We start from the raw sequence: 16,790 nt of genomic DNA on the forward strand, positions 1-16,790 counted from the left end.
CCAGCCTCCAGGCCACCGCGTTCTAGTCTAGCTCAGGCAGTGCCCAGCATCACTTGGTCTCTGCAGTCTAACTTAAGGAGGAGGGGAAGCTATGGCTTTACAAAGGTAGGACAGGGTGAAAAGGTTAAAAGGACTATTCTGTTCACTATAAATTGAAAGTTAGAAACAGGGTGAGATGGCTCAGCAGGGAAAGATGTGTCTGTCCACCAAGGCTGACAACTTGAGTTCAATCCGTGTGACCCACATGGTACAAGGAAAGAACAATTTCCTTAAGTTTCCCTCTGACCCCCACATGAGCACCATGGAACACACACACAAATAGATAAGGGCTGAAATGTCACATTACACGGGACCCGACACAATTCACTTCTAGTTTAAAAACTACCAGCTCAGAACCTCATGGGACACTGGTTTTGGTGTCTGTGTATGTTTGAGACTAGGTCTCACATAGCCCAGGCAGGCCTTGAACACCATATGCAGCTGAGGATGACCATAACTTCTGATCCTCTTGCTCCCGCCTCTCAGGTGGTTGGGTTGTAAGTAGCACCACCATAACAGACAAGGTTATGTTGTGATGTTTTTACTGTTTTTTTCTTTGAGTATGTTTGTGTGTATGTGCATGCAGGTGCATGTACTAGAGTTTGGCATGGGGTACTGTGGTGGTTTGGATATAATTGGCCCCCATAAGCTCATAGGGAGTGGCAGTATTAGGCTTGGTTGGAGTAGGTATGGCCTTGCTGGATGAAGTGTGTCACTGTGGCATGTATGCTCAAGCCACACCCAGTGTCTAAGATCACTTCCTGTTGCCTGCAGGTCTAGATGTAAGAACTCTCAGCTCCTTCTCCAGCACCGTGTCTGCCTGCATGCTGCCATGTCCTGATATGATAATAATGGACTAAACCTCTGAACTGTAAGCCGCTCCAATGAAACGTTTCCTTTATAGGAGTTGCTATGGTCCTGGTATCTCATCACAGCAATAGAACCCTGACTAAGACAGTTACTTTCTGCAATTGCTCTCCACCTTTATTATTGGTATTATTTTTGAGACTGGGTTTCACTATGTAGCCCAGGCTGGCCTCAACCTCACGGAGATCCACCTGCCAACTCCCAAGTGCTGGGATTAGAGGTGTGTGCCACCATGCCTGGCCAGACCCCTTATTTTTTGACTCAAGGTGTCATTGGACTTGGAGCGCACGGATCGGCCAGGCTGACTGGCCAGTTAGCTCTGGGGACCCGCCTTGTGTTTTCACACAGATGCTGGGGGTCCAGAGTAGGTTCTCATGCCTGCACAGCAGGGGCTTTCCCTATCATTTCAGTCCTGTCTTTATTTCATTTTCATCACGTGTGTGACGGTGTATGGGTATGTGCATGTGAGTGCAGGTGCCTGCAGAAGCCAAAGGCAGCTAGCTCATCCTCTGGAGCTGGAGTTACAGGCAACTGTGGGCCACCTAGTGCAGGTGTTAGTAATTGAACTCACGTTCTCTGGAAGAGCATTCATTACATGCTCTTAACAGTTAAACCATTTCTTCAGTCCCATGCCTAGACCTATTTATTTTTTGAGACAAGATATCTTGTAGCACAGGCTAGCCTAGAATTCATTATGTAGCCAAAGATGACTCTGAACTGCTGATTCTTGGCTTCTGCTTTCTGAGTGCTAATTATAGGCCTGGTGTTGTATTGCTATTTTTAAAAAAGCCAGGCTAGTGAGGTGATAATGTTTGTCCAGCACCATAAATACAGCTTGAGAATGTAGCTCAGTGGCAGTGTGCTTGCCTAGCATGTGTGGGGACCTGGGATCAATCCCCAGCATGACAACAAAAGGGAGAGAGAACGAGGGTGTGCAGGGCCACACATACACTGAACACTAGAGTCCAGTGTTAGGAGGTGATGCCAGAAGAGGCTTCTCACTCACCCGTTTCCTTCTAAAGGATCTTTAAATGAAAATAAAACAAAACTGAATCAAGCATGCACCTTAATCCCAGCTACTGAGGATAAGGCAAAACAGCTTAAGCCCACAATTCAAGGCTAGCCTAGACACAAAGTGCCCTGTCACAAACAAACAGTTAATTAATTAAGAATTTCTTTGATTAAAAAACTCTGAACTCCTAAAAAGTCTCCACTATATTTTTATCCTCAGTGTCGCATGTGTTTCCTTCCTACATCTGGCCTGGTCTTGCAACCACACATGTGTTGGGGCCTTAATTTTCCACTAAATGCTCTAGAATCCAATAGCATATCATCTAGCAAGTGTCTTTATTCTAGACTCAAGAATGTACAAAAGTGAGCAAAGTATCATTTCAAACTTTAAAAGCAACACTTAATTCCTCATATCCAACTTCCCCCATCTTTCCTATGCTGCTAGTAACCTTAAAACAGAAATCAGGGCCATTACTGGACACATGCTCTCTGTTCTCTCTGGGGAGCCGCATGTATTGACACACTCTTTATGTCTTGGAGTGCTGCGTTTTGAGTTAGGCCGGTCCCCAGGCTTACACTCTGCAGCTAACACACTTCCAGATGAAAAGTGAAATGCATCAATTACCTGTCTTCCCACTCAATAACCATTTTAAATAGTTTCGTTTGATACTGGCACGTTAAGTAATTGTGTTAGCATAGAGTTCAGTTTGTCTTTCCTCTAATAAGCAGCAACCTTTGCCATGGATTTCGGAAGTGCCTCGTGGGACAGTGACGGGCTACGACGCTGCAGAGAAATGCGGCGAGCACTTCTTAAAGAAATACATTCATGCTCTGTGTTCAGACAGCTCTCTGGGCCAGGAAGGGAGCTTGTGGTGGAGCACTCGCCAGGCACGGTTCAAAACCCTCCCTGGCAGCAATACACAGCACAGGAAAGAAGTCAATACAAAGACGATGTATTCTGTGGAGATTATCTCAGTCCGGGAACTGGAATGCCATAAGGACCATCACGTCTTAGGAGTTCTCACCATTGTTTATACTGCATACTAAACTTCTTAGTTGAGAAGCAGAATTTTTATGTAGTAAGTAGATCCGTCTCATAGTCTGTGTGCCCACATATAAATTCTCTTCTTATATTTGGAAAAAAAAAAGAGATTTTTTTTTAGGACCTTGAGAAGATAAAGTGTGTATGACCAGACCAGTAAACTAAAATAATGATAACATTAAGCATAACTTGTGATACTTAAAATATTCCACATAAGCATTTTTTACATTACACTATATTGCTTTTACTTCAATGATTTTGTATGTGTACGTGTGTGGGTGTATGTCTGCTACATGTAGCAGGTTGGCAGGAGTTGGTTTCCTCTTCCTCCATCAGCGTTCCGGGACTGGCTCAGGCTTGCTGACAAGCACCTGTGTATGCTGAGCCACCGAGACAGACAACTTTACACTTCAGAACACGTTCTACTGTTTCCTCTAGGTTTCTGGTAAAAAATAAATAAATAAAGGATTTCATTTGCAGATCCCTATCTCTATTTTCTAGTACAAAGAACAACAAAGTCATAAAAGCAATAAAAAAGGAAGAACTTTGGCCAGATTTCCCACAAGAAATAGTATGTGTAGAAGTAGTATGTGTAGAGACAAATTTAAGCACTTCATATATTAGTTTAAGTTAAAAAAAACCAAAACCATTTTTTATACAAATAAAATAAATAAAGATAATTAAATATTTGTTGTAAATTTTCAGTCTAAACTTGGATTCTATTTTATTTTACTTTGAAAATTTTTAAAGTGATTTTTTAAGAGTCTGTTTTTTTTTTTTTAAGAGTCTGTTTTTTAATCAAGTCATTCTACTATGTTACAGATCTATTAATATAAGCTACAGGAAACTGCTAATATTCAACCATTTTGAAATCTCTATGGAATGAGAAAGTCTAAGCTGCATGGCTGTTTAAGGTTTGGCTTATGCAGACAAAAAAGGTTACAGATATGTAGTATAGCAGGTTCAGACAGGAAAAAAACCTCTAAACAGGTTACAGTGTGTTCAACAATGTGCATAGGCTTAAGAAAAAAAAAAGAAAAGAAAAACGATATAGATAGTCAATAAATAAATAAATAAATAAATAAATAAATAAATAAATAGTTTAAAAATAATAGAGTATGAGTTGGAGAGATGGCTCAGAGTTGTGAGCCCTGGCTGCTCTTTCTAAAGGTCCTGAGTTCAATTCCCAGCAACCACATGGTGGCTCACAACCATCTATAGTGGGGTCTGATGCCCTCTTCTGGCATAAAATAAATAAATGAATAAATGACTGACTGACTGAATAAATAAATAAATAAGTAAATAAAAAACAATAGTCTTTAAAGAAACAGTAAAGTACCAGGCAGTGGTGGTGCACACCTTTAATCCCAGCTCTTGGGAGGCAGAGACAGGCAGATCTCCATGAGTTCTAGGCTAGCTTGGTCTACAAAGTTGAGTTCCAGGACAGTCACAGTGGTTACACAGAGAAACTCTGCCTCAAGAAACAAACAAACAAAATAATAATAATAATAATAATAATAGAATAAGTCACATAGAGATGGGAAATATACAGGGAGGCTGGGTCCTGTATTTTATTGTGTTGTTTTTTAATTTTTTGAATGCTGATAAGCAAATGACTTAGTTGCTGGGAGACATGGGATTGTGAAAGGGTCTCCTGAAATAAACCAGCCTAGAAACTTTAAGAATGTCTTAACTTTAAAATGGAACTCAAAAAACATAATGCTTTGGGGAAGAGGTTGTGCTTTTGTTTCCATAGGAAACGGAAAGCTATGGATTCCTTCAAAATTAATAAAGATCTTGGCTGCAGATGTGATGAAGAAAGCCAGAAAAGACTACAGGACAGGGACATGTATGCTGATCCCTCTACAAGAGAACAGCTCAGACTGGATGAGACATGATAAATCTCGCTGGCTACAGAGTCCTCATAACAGTTTGGTTATACAGTCCAAATGGACTTATGAAGTTGATAGATGTGATAGATGTCTTTTACTAGCTCAAATATAAAACAAATCATCTTTAGCTGACTTGTGCATACTGTACATTCCATATTTATGTTAATACAGGTTGGATATGTTAACTTTAAAAGTTTACATGTTTTCAGAACAAAAGGACCGGACATGAATAAAGACAAGACAAGTAGCCCAAATGATCCAGCTTCTCAGAATGCCTGTTACAGTTTCCTCAAAGATCTACATCCAGAACAGCTTCAAAGTTGCTAGCTGAGATGGTCCTGGCTCACAGACTATCCAGCCAAGACTTCAGATAAGCTCTACACTTTCCCATCACACAGAGACTAAACAAAAAATAATACAGCTGGTTCTTCCAGGACTTGACCATTATCCCAATTTTCTAAGGTTTCCCTGGAGATGCTGTCACCCCCCAGAGAGCAGGAGGAAGTCTAGAGAACACAACGCCCACATTCCCAAGAGGTGGGATGGATGGTTTCTTGTCATTCAGTAGATGTTTGTCATTGTTTAGGAGGGTCGGTTGCAAGTTGTTATTTGTAATGGCCAGAGAGGAAACTAAGCAAAGGATCTTTTTCCAAAATAAATAAATGAAATGGGGGGAGATATAGGAAAGAACTGACTCTACTTTTAACATAAAAATGATAGGATAAAAAAGTAGATTATTGAATCTACTCTTAAGCTAAAAAAAACCCTATTAGTCTCAAATATTTCATATTGGTATGGATTTTTGTATATTGATACAAGTTTAATGTTATTTTTGTTAAACTGCATATATGTTTCTACTCATTTAAGGTACTGTACCTATGCAACTCATCTGAAAATGTAATATATAATTAAGAAATACAGGTTAGTAGTTCGTAATCTATCATAATCAAACTTGTAATCATGTTAGGTATGTTTTCAAGGTTAAGGCTAGGTTTGTTTAGTTCAGATATACTTAATAGATAATGGCCCTCAAACTTGTCAGATATCTGATGAATATGGCATTTAAAATGCTTAACAGAAAAAGCTTACTATGACAGACAGAGATTCCCAGATCCTAACAGTGACCTAGATGTCTTCATCTGGATTATGGTAACGCTAACCACTGAGAAAGACTGCCAAATGCAGCACCTCTCACCAGGACCTGGCCCAAACTGTGGACGAGGCAGAATACTGAAGAGCTGATTGCCCCACATTGGGTGCCATTCATAGGGATTCTTTTCCTGTCCCACCAGCCAGCTCCCAAATAAACAACAGGGGGACTTCTTATTAATTATAAAAGCTCAGCCAATAGCTTAATTTTCTAACTAGCTCTTATCACTAAATTAACAAATTTCTATTAATTTATGTGCTGCCATGTGGTTCATGCCTGTTACCTTATCTCCTACATGTCATGCTTCCTCTGCATCTGGCTGGTAACTCCGCCTTCTTCTTCCCAACATTCTTTCTGCCCCCAAAATCCTCCCTAGCTTTTGGCCATTTAGCTTTTTCATTAAGCCAGTCAGAATAACATATCTTCACACTGTGTATGGAACGGAATGGAATATTCCATAACAATGGTGCTACCAGTAGTATGCTGAGAAACCTTCCCGAGTCGGTTCTGGTGTGTTGGGGGCCCTGGTGTGTGGTGTGTGCATTCCTGTCATATCCAACACGGAGCTGCCAACAGCTGGGAAGCCGCTCAGTGTGATCACCATGAGCTAGAAAAAGCAGGTTCCAGGGTATCACTGGGTTATGCCTAATAGAAATTGCTAGAACCCTTTCATCTATGGCCTTGCAAAGAAAATTAAACAGTGCTGCACAGAGTTCTCTTAGACATGAAAACACAATGCCCAGCCCTTTAACGCCACTGCCTTGCCTTTTGTAATTGGCACATGGTAACTGCTCTCATGTGAGAAGTTTTGATGGGTTTCATTCATATATAATCAGTTTGGGGGGGGTGCAGAAATATAATTTTCAGTCAGTTTTTAGGTTTCTGTGGCAGCTGTTGTTGCTGTTTGAGTCATGGTTGATATAGGGTAACTATATCCCAAGCTGACCTTGAACTCACTATACAGACCAGGCTGGCCTCAACCTTACAGCAACCCTCCTGAGTCAAGCCCTCCAGTGCTGAGACTGTCGGTGTCCACAGCCCCATCTGTGAGCTCTGGAACCACGAGGGCAACAAAACCCATGCTTCAAAGTAAGCGTGTTTCTCGGTAAAAAGGGAGACTTCAACATAAATATGCAGAATATTTACTCCGTAAAATGCCCCTCCACGAATATTGAGCAGGACAACGAGGCAAGCCTCACTGCCCCATTTATCCACACCTGAAAAGCAGCCTGGCGGAGCAGGTGGGTCAGGGGCTTCTTGGGTGAACGACCCAATTGTTCTAGTCCAAGTCCCGACACTTATCAGCCACGGACCTTGAATGTGTCGCTCTCATCTTAAAAATGGTCAGAACCACCCACATCTATGAGAAACAAAGTCCAGCCTTCTACCTCAGCTTTCCTAGTGTTTGGGAGTGCACCGACATGCACTGCGCTCATGATAAACTTTGAGACATTGTCTCACACTGTAACTCAGGCTGTCCTGGAACTCACTATGCAACCCAGGCTGACCTTGAACTTCCTGAGATCCAATTGTCTCAGCTTTGAACACCCCGCCCCCAATTCATCACTTTGTAACTCTGCTTTGTTGGGTGCTTAGGTTCCATCAGATGAAGGAACCCCGAGGAAGACTGGATGGGCTCAAGCTCCCATCCAATATCTTCTTTCCCTCTTTCAGTCCCAGGGTTCTGGACAGCCACACCCAGTGAGTGCAATCAACAAAATGAAAATGACTGGCTTCATCCAAATGTCGGAGAGGGGTTGGCAGGAAAGATCCTGAGGTTCTCTTAGGCATCTCTCCACAGCCCCGCCTTTGACAAGGTGACCAGGGTGTCTTCTGTAAGTCCCAGATCCCCTGCCGGACTGAGATGTCTAGCTTCATTTACTTTTGAACACACCTCCTACCAACATCTCTGTTCTGAAAGTCCTTGGTGTAATTATGTTTCCTTCCAAACATTACCACCTGGATAACCCTGGGAAATGGATTAACCCTTCCTTCTCCTGAGGGGTCTGAGGGAGTAGCGTCTTCCTCAAGTTCAGACCTTGGGAACACACAGGACTAGAGGCTGTGGAGCAGAGCACATGTCACAGTTCTCGAGTTTGCCCTGAGATAAGCAAGGACAATGTTCCCAGAGCCTCACAGGGCAGCAGGGAACTCCCAGGGTATCCCTAACCCACCTCCCATCCCAGGGCACCCAGGCTTTCCAGTGACTCCATCTCCCCAAAGCACCTTTTAGCATATATGATCCTGACACCCCCAACAGAAATCTTGTGCAAGGTCATTTTCATCAAACACACGAACACACACACGAACACACACACACACACACACACACACACACACACACACACCACACACACACACACACACACACACACACACACACACCACACACACACACACACACACACACACACACACACACACACACACACACACACACACACCCAGAGCTGCTCTAAGGGCTGGCAGAGAAAATATTTCTAGTGTATGGCCATACCACCTTGAATCTCATCTGATCTCAGAAGCTAAGCAGGGTCCAGCCTGGTTAGTACCTAGATGGGAGAAAACACATTTCTAACCAAGCAATTAGATTTTTTAACCTGTATTTTATTTTTTTAAAGTTCTGTATCAATAATTTATACACATTTACTATTTTTCTTTTGTTTTAACTTGCTTTTTGAGTCAGGGTCTCAAGTATCCCAGGCTGTCCTCCAATTAGCTATACACCATAAGATGACCTTGGGTTCTTCATTTTCCTCACCACCTCCCAAGTATTGGGATTGCAGGTGTACACCACCACCCCAGCTTACATGCACTATTTCTTGATTTCTCATTCTTCAATAAAGGATGAGTTGCTAAGCTCTTGGCTTGTGACCATCCCCACCGTTCAGACACGCATAGTCGTTTTTTCACATTCATCCACCCCATGCTAACACACTGAGATCCTGGGTCAACATCTCATGCATACCTTATTAAAAGCCCCTCATATAGTAAACTATTTTCTTGGCATGAAAAGAGCTTTGTTTTCTTTAGAGTTGTCCCTCGTTCACGCCATCCCTACTCCCCAGTGCTGGGGACTGAAAATGTTCAGCATACATTCTACCCCTGAGCTATATTCTCAACATAGTTAATTAACAAAACAATCCAACTGGGAGGGGGCTGGATGTGGTTGTACCTCCCTTTAATCCCAGCACATACGAGTAAACATATCTCTGTGAATTTTGAGGCCAGCCTGGTGGCCTACACAGCAAGTTCTGAGTTTGGAGTTAGATGGTGAGATCCTAATCTACAGGGAGATGGCTTGAGGGGAAAGGGGCATGCTGTCACGATGCCCCACGTTCAATCCCTGGGACTCACACTGAAGGAGGAAAGAAATGATTCCCACACGCTGTTTTCTCACCTCCGCAGGTGTTGTGGTGTGTGAGTGGGTACAAACACACACTCAAAATAAACACAGGTAAAACTTTTCAAAGGTTTTACACAAGCCGGGCGTTGGTGGCGGCACATGCCTTTAATCCCAGCACTCGGGAGGCAGAGGCAGGTGGATCTCTGTGAGTTCGAGGCCGGCCTGGGCTACAGAGCGAGTTCCAGGACAGGCACCAAAACTACACAGAGAAATGCTAGCTCAAAAAAAATGTTTTATACATTTATCTGTTCACCTCCCCCCTCGTGTGTGTGTGTGTGTGTGTGTGTGTGTGTGTGTGTGTGTGTGTGTAGTGAGTGCACTGTCCACTTTTGAGGGTGGACTCTCTCCTTTTACTGTGTGGGTTCCAGGTGATCAGGCTTGGTGAGCCAGCTTAATGGCTTGATTTCAATTACTTTGGAACTGATAGATAAAGATATAAACTATACAATCATCATCTACATTCATCTTTTCCTTTTTAATGTGCAATTTTTCTATGTATTTCTCACTTAAATAACTTCAAATACTCAGAAGTCTAAAAAGGTCTAAATTTCTTTTCAGTATGCCCAGGTTCAGCAGTATTCAGAAACCAAGCAGTGACAGAAGACCCTGCCCCAAGATCTGACCTGCTGGTAGCAGTACCAACTGTCCGCCTGGGGTGCAGCTGCCACCTGCAAATTTCCCTTCACCTAGACCAGCGGTAGAGACAGCAGATGTCAGACAGTCTACATATCAGATGTTCATATTACGATTCATAAAAGTAGCAAAATTACAGTTAGGAAGTAGCAATGAAATCATCTTATGGTTGAGGGTCACCAAAACATGCAGAACTGTATTAAAGGGTTGCAGCATTAGGAAGATTGACAACCACGGACCAAGACGCTCCTTCCAACATTCTGGCATGATCTCTAGTCTCCTGCATCTCCTACTTTCTGTCGCCTGGTTCCTATGTTGTGTGGCTCCTTAAGAGAGGAGAGATATCAAAGGCCCTAAAGCAGTAATATTCTCAGTTTGAGGGGCTTCTAGGAGGCCAGAGCTCTTGGTAGACACTGAGAGACTGGTAGGAATCAAGGGTTGAGAGGTAACAGGCACGGATCACAGGAAGCCGTGGTAGGGGGTTTGGCTTTTACTACGAATGAGAAGAGATACCACTGGAAGACCTTGGGCAGTTGAGTGACATGGTCGAAGTTGTGTTTCATCTAAGTCACCGTAACTTCCAGGTAGAAGGGGAGAAATCTAACACTAGAGGTTTTTACAGTGAGGAAGTTCAGATGGGGTTTAATGAAGCGAAACCACACTTGCATATTAGAGCCCGTGGGATGGCTCTGCAGGTCAGAGGGCTTGCTGTGCAAGCCTGGCAGCTGAGTTTGATCCCTGGAACCCATATAGCATGAAGTACATGCCACCATATACATATGGAGGTCTGAGGACAACCTTCATGCTATATGCTATAATAAATTTAAAATACTTGAATGGAAAAAGTATTTGTACCTGTACAAATCATAATGTGAAAACTACAAAAATGTGTGAAAATGTTAACAACTGATGAATGTAGATGAAAAGCACAAGGTGATGTACTGGGAATTACTAAAATGATTGAAACATACTTCCACCCATCTCTGGCTGTATGTCCCCTTGGGAAGTGACAGGGTATTCTGTATTTTGCACAGAGGTGATGGCTGATTCCTGTGGTTCTGATGCCTCAGCATCCTTTGCAGCTACTAGGCATGGTCTTGACAAGCAGCCTGTGGACTGGTTGCATAGTATTTGTAAGGCTTTTACTGTGTACCAAACACTGTACATGCTCATGTTCATTAACTCAGCTTCTACCAACTTTATAATGATAAAGAAGCCAAAAGCCACATAGCTCAGCAAAATGCCCTTCTGCTCACTGAGCTCCCTTCCCAAGGACAAATGCAGACGGCCGAGAAGGGGAGGAACAGCAGTCAGAGGAACTGCAGCTAGGACTCTGTGTTTCTGGGGAAGTGGGGCAGAGTTTCTGTGAAGTAAGAACAGATAACCTTTAGGCCCAGTCAAGATTACTCTTGTCTGCCTGGCTAAAATGAGCCCTTTCTTTCCCTCCTGATTTGCCCTTGACCAAGGATCAATTGCCATAGAAAAGGACTTTCTTAATTCTAATGCAACCATGGCTTATATTTTGTTTGTGTTCTGACAAATAAAGCTTGCCTGGAGATCAGAGGGCAGAGCTAGCCACTAGTCAACCATAGAGGCCAGGCGGTGGTGGCTCACACCTTTAATCCCAGCACTTGGGAGGAGGAAACAGGAAGATCAGGAGTTCAATCAAGGCCACCTTGGGCTACAAGAGATTGAACCAGTCTAAAAGAGAGCTGGGCTGTGGTGGCGCACACCTTTAGTGCCAGCACTAGGGAGGTGGAGACAAAAGGTGTCGGAGACAGGACCTCAGCCCCCTATTCGGTCAGAGGATCTGGAGGGGTGTGAGCTGCTGCTCTGCTTCTCTGATCTTTCAGTTTTCACGCTCCATATCCGACTCCAGGTTTTTATTAAGACTAATTAGGATCACACTTTTCAGAAACTCCATGAAAAGATCTGTCTGCCTTGTTATTTCCATCTTTATCTTAAATATCCTTTCCCCAACGTTTCATTGAAATTCTTCAGTGGAGTTCAAACCATAGGAAAATGAACAGCCACATACTTTTGTCCTTGATTTGGCAATGAGTGTCGTCTCGTGAAATTCGCTTTCTCTCTGTGCCTTCTCCCCCAACATCTTTTTTTCTCCCAATCAACAACCTCAAGAGCTTCAGGGTTCACTCCAAGTATCTCTGACACTTGTACTTCTATCACCCAGGAACAAGGACACTCTCCTATATAACCCATAACTTCATCAGCCACAGAAAAAATGATGCTTGGGGCTTGAGAGTGGGTTCAGGTATGCTCTTCTAGAGGGCCAGAGTTCACACAGGACGGGCAGCTCGAAATGTTCTGCAACTCCAGCTCCAGGGGATCCAGCACCTTCTTCTGGTCTCCAAGGGTACACACACACACACACACACACACACACACACACACACACACACACACGCCTTCTCACTGATAAAGGCTTCTATCCCGCATCTCGCCTGCCTCTTCCCGTCTTCAACTGTGACATCACAGCCACACCTCCACAGCCTAGTCGCTCTGCTGTGATAGCTCACTTTTCTTTTAGACATTTTAAAAATTTACGTGTATGGGTGTTGCCTGCATGGTGTATGTCTGTACACCTCTGTGTGTCTGATGCCTGCAGGGGCCGGAAGAGGGTGTTGAGATTCCCCAGAACTGGAGGTTCAGACGGTTGTGAGCTGCCCTGTGGATGCTGGGAACTGAGCTAAGTCCTCTGGGAGAGCAGCCAGTGGTTTCCACTGCCCTGAACCACTGCTCCGGCACCGACTCACCCCGAACCATCCATCTCAAGAGCTGCCTTCTCTTCTCGGTTGCTGACTGGGCAGAGTTAACTGCTGAGCCTTAGACTTGTCCACTCTTGACAGCACAAAATCCCACACTTGTATCGACATACTTATTTCTCGCATTTCACCACGGCTCTCTTTGGAACATGCCTTAGGAGTCTTTGTTCCCTCAGTGGCTGGCAGGCCTCTTGGCATGCAGCTGGAGCTTACCAAACTCTTGCCATATTGATTCTTCTTTATGCTTGGCTGAATCACTGAATAAAGGCGTTGGCTACTGTCCAGATGACAGGTCATCCAGGGCGCAGTGAGTCTACTCACCAGAATAGGCCAGACTTTCTACCAGCCATGCGTTTAGGGTCAACAATGGGTGGGAGGGATCAATCTTGGAGAACCGGATTTCAGATGACTCCAAACACTGGCGGCAGCCAGTGAGGCTGAGAGCAGAGGGTGTGGTCTTACCTGATGGAGGAAGAGGGGGAGTGCTCTTGAGTCCATCTGCTCCACCTCCCCTCGGATCAGCGAGAACAGCGGCTGCAGCGCCGGTGCTGGAGCTTTGGGGGGGTCATTTGCATTCACTCCGGCGGCCTCTTCCCCAACAGCCTGCAGCTCTGCAGTCAGTGTCTGCACTAAAGGTCTGGCATCTCCTACAGAACACGAGGAAATGACTACATCAGGCTAGACCCCGTCATGGAGGAATGCTTTTAAACTACCACTCCCATTGAAGATAAAACCCAGAAGTCACAAATTACTGTCCTCCTTCAGGTAGCGATTTCTGCAGAACTGTAACTGAGGATCAGTAAGAAGGGGCTGAGGAGAGAGGTTAGGGTCACCTTTGCTGTGATGAAACACCACCACCAAAAGCAAGTTGAGGAGGAAAGGGATTATTTGGCTTACGCTTCCACATTGCTGCTCATCATAGAAGAAAATCAGGACATGAACGCAAACAGGGCAGGAACCTGGACGCAGGAGCTGATGCAGAGGCCATGGAGGGGTGCTGCTTACTGGCTTGCTCTTCATGGCTTGCCCAGCCTGCTTTCTTATAGAACCCAGGGCCACCAGCCCGTGGATGGCACCACCCACAATGGGCTGGACACTCCCACATCAATCACTAATTTAGAAAAGGTCTTGGCTATGGCCCGACCTTATGGAGGCATTTTCTCAATTGGGGCTCCCTTCTCTCTGATGACTCCAACTTGTATCAAGTTGGCATAAAACTAACCTGCGCTGGGCGGTGGTGGCGCACGCCTTTAATCCCAGCACTCAGGAGGCAGAGGCAGGAGGATCTCTGTGAGTTCGAGGCCAGCCTGAGCTACCAAGTGAGTCCCAGGAAAGGCGCTAAGCTACACAGAGAAACCCTGTCTCGAAAAACCACAAAACAAACAAACAAACAAACAAAAAAACCTAACCTGCACAGAAACCCAGTCTCAAATCTCTCTCTACCTATCTATAATATTAACTAAGGTGGACAGCAACTGAGGAAGACACCTGACATAGAGGAGTGACCTCCACAATACACACACAAAATAAACAGTAACAGTTTTTTAAAAAAGAAATAGATGAGGCAGTGGGTGCTACTTAATGGTGTAAGGCCTAGGACTCCATTCCTTGCACGGCAAAATAAATAAATAAATAAATAAATAAATAAATAAATAAATATAAAAATTAAAAAAAGAGGAGGAGGAATATAAAGGCCATTGTTGTGAACAAGTGTGAACAATTGTTTTAAAGAACTGAAAGTAAGGCTGTCCCTCCCCAAACCCTAAGAGAAGTTTCCTGACATAAAACAGGTTAGGTTTTCAGGCAGGGAAATAAACTCTTGCAGGGAGAGTTAGTTCCACAGCATTTCCACAGAGTGAGTTTTTGTTTTTAGTTTTGCCAAAAGTTTACAACAGAGTACTACCATGGCTTATATAATCACACTACTGAATAGGGACATACTTTATCTTAGGGACATACAAAGTAGACATTGATATTCTAACTATGTGGAGTTATATTTAAAATATGGCCTTACTGGTTTCATGCCATTAACAGGACAAAGAATTCCTATTAGAAAACTATCGGCCAGGTGTGGTGGCCATGCCTTTAATCTCAGCAGAGGAGGAGGCAGAGGCAGGGGGATCTCTGTGAGTTCCAGGACAGCCAGGATTATTACACAGAAAAACCCTGTCTCAAAAAAACCAAAAAAGAAGGGAGAGAGGGAGGAAGGGAGAGACAGAGAGACAAAGAAAGAGAAAGAGAGAGAGAGAGAGAAGAAAGAAAGAAAGAGAGAGAGAGAGAGAGAGAGAGAGAGAGAGAAAGAAAGAAAGAAAGAAAGAAAGAAAGAAAGAAAGAAAGAAAGAAAGAAAGAAAGAAAGAAAGAAAGAGAAAGAAAAACTATCTGTTGCCCAAGTGCCAAAGAATCAGCGAATGGACGCTCTGGAAGCCAGGCAGCCTGCTTCCAACACTTTTTTCCTGTTCTTCTGCCTACTCACCCAGATTCCCTAGCTTTGTCTGGATTTCTCTGCAGCACAGGGGAGATAGCATCTACCTTCTAAGGTCATGTGAGCACTAACGAGACCGTAGAGACAGCTGGACAAAGGGAGGTGTGCTCCCCACTCGCACTGATATTGAAAAGATCGTTAAGACAGGTTTACCTCTGAGACAGGCTCTTTGGAGTCAAAGGCTAATAAAGGTTAACAAAACACCCCCAATGTCGCAGTGAATAACAGAAATGGTCACAACCATGCATGGAAGCCGGACGTCCAGTGGCCTCAGCAGTCTGAGGAAGCAGGAGGAACAGCTCAAGGTCATCCTTTGCTACATAGGAAATTGAAAGCCAGCCTGGGCTACATGAGAGACTGTTCCCCCAAAAACAAAATACAAGAATCACAAACAAAAACAAACCCATAAAGAGCCATGCAGAAGAGTTAGACACTTAGTTCGAGTTCACCAACACCGTTAGTTTGAACACAAACGGACTCCCCACAGAGTAATGTGCAGTTGTCTTTCAGCTTGGCTTCTTTTGCTTAGCCACGACTCAAGTTTCCTCACGTCCTCCCGTGGCTTCAGATCTCATTTCTTCTCATGGGCTTGTTTAGAGGGAAACAATTAAGCAGAGAAACACTGCCATAATCGGAGACTTCAGGCTACCTGATGTGAGCCTGCACCTCTCCTTACTAGTGACTGTTTAACAGTCCTCGGGCTTCCACACTGTAAACGGAAGCTCACGGTTCTCCACGTGTCTTTCACAGTAATTTTGATATCATTACTTTTAATGGTGCCCCCCCCACCGAGTCTTATAAATGTTTTGCTTTGAGGAGATTAATTATGTTTCGTGAATTATCACTAAATTTCTTTGTGGTACATACAAAGTTCTCTGGTAAAAATACATTTATAGTTAAGCAAGAAAATCAAAACACGAACTGCCACATGTAATTTCCCCTTCACTGTAAAGTCTCATCAATATAAATAAAGCTCTCTGTTGCTGTGCATGAATCCAGATGGTCGGAGAGAAACAAGAAACTCTATTTACCTTCCTTTGCAAAGCCACGTGAGTTATAGTTAAAATACCCACCAAGCAACTTGGTGATGCTATTTATACGTTTTGCAGACAACAAGCAGATTCATAAGCTCTAATTTAACTTAACACCTGTCAACTTTATTAAGCTCCAAAATAGAGACCACAGTTCAACATTTGTCTGTTAACGTTTTATTTAGCTTTTATACTTGATTCTAGCAAAAGTCTGAGAAACTATTTTAGTTGATTTAAAAAAAAATTATTTGTAACAACTTTGGGGCGGAGATTGTGCAGCTTATCTTGACTGAGACACGTTTAGGTTCTGTGTCCTTGGCATGTAACTGATCCATTCAGCTTAGAGCCTCAGCTATCAAGCTGTGGAGAGGCCCCTGCAGAACCCTGGGATATCCTTTAACGGCTTTTGTCTTGAAATGCCAGGATTGCACCCGGGTACGCATGCCCCTCCAG

General features: G+C 43.7%; 1 protein-coding gene across 2 annotated transcripts in view; it reads right to left on the reverse strand.

The window, feature by feature from the left end:
* Positions 1–16,790, reverse strand: part of Cnst (consortin, connexin sorting protein) — a 79,981-nt gene that overhangs the window by 23,779 nt on the left and 39,412 nt on the right. For both annotated transcript variants that reach the window (XM_037211191.1, XM_037211192.1), the window contains exon 3: positions 13,286–13,470. In XM_037211191.1, coding sequence (XP_037067086.1) covers positions 13,286–13,470 — 185 coding nt within the window. The remainder of the gene's footprint in view (positions 1–13,285; positions 13,471–16,790) is intronic.

This window comes from Peromyscus leucopus, chromosome 15 (assembly GCF_004664715.2).
Source record: "Peromyscus leucopus breed LL Stock chromosome 15, UCI_PerLeu_2.1, whole genome shotgun sequence".
Classification (NCBI taxonomy): Eukaryota; Metazoa; Chordata; class Mammalia; order Rodentia; family Cricetidae; genus Peromyscus; species Peromyscus leucopus.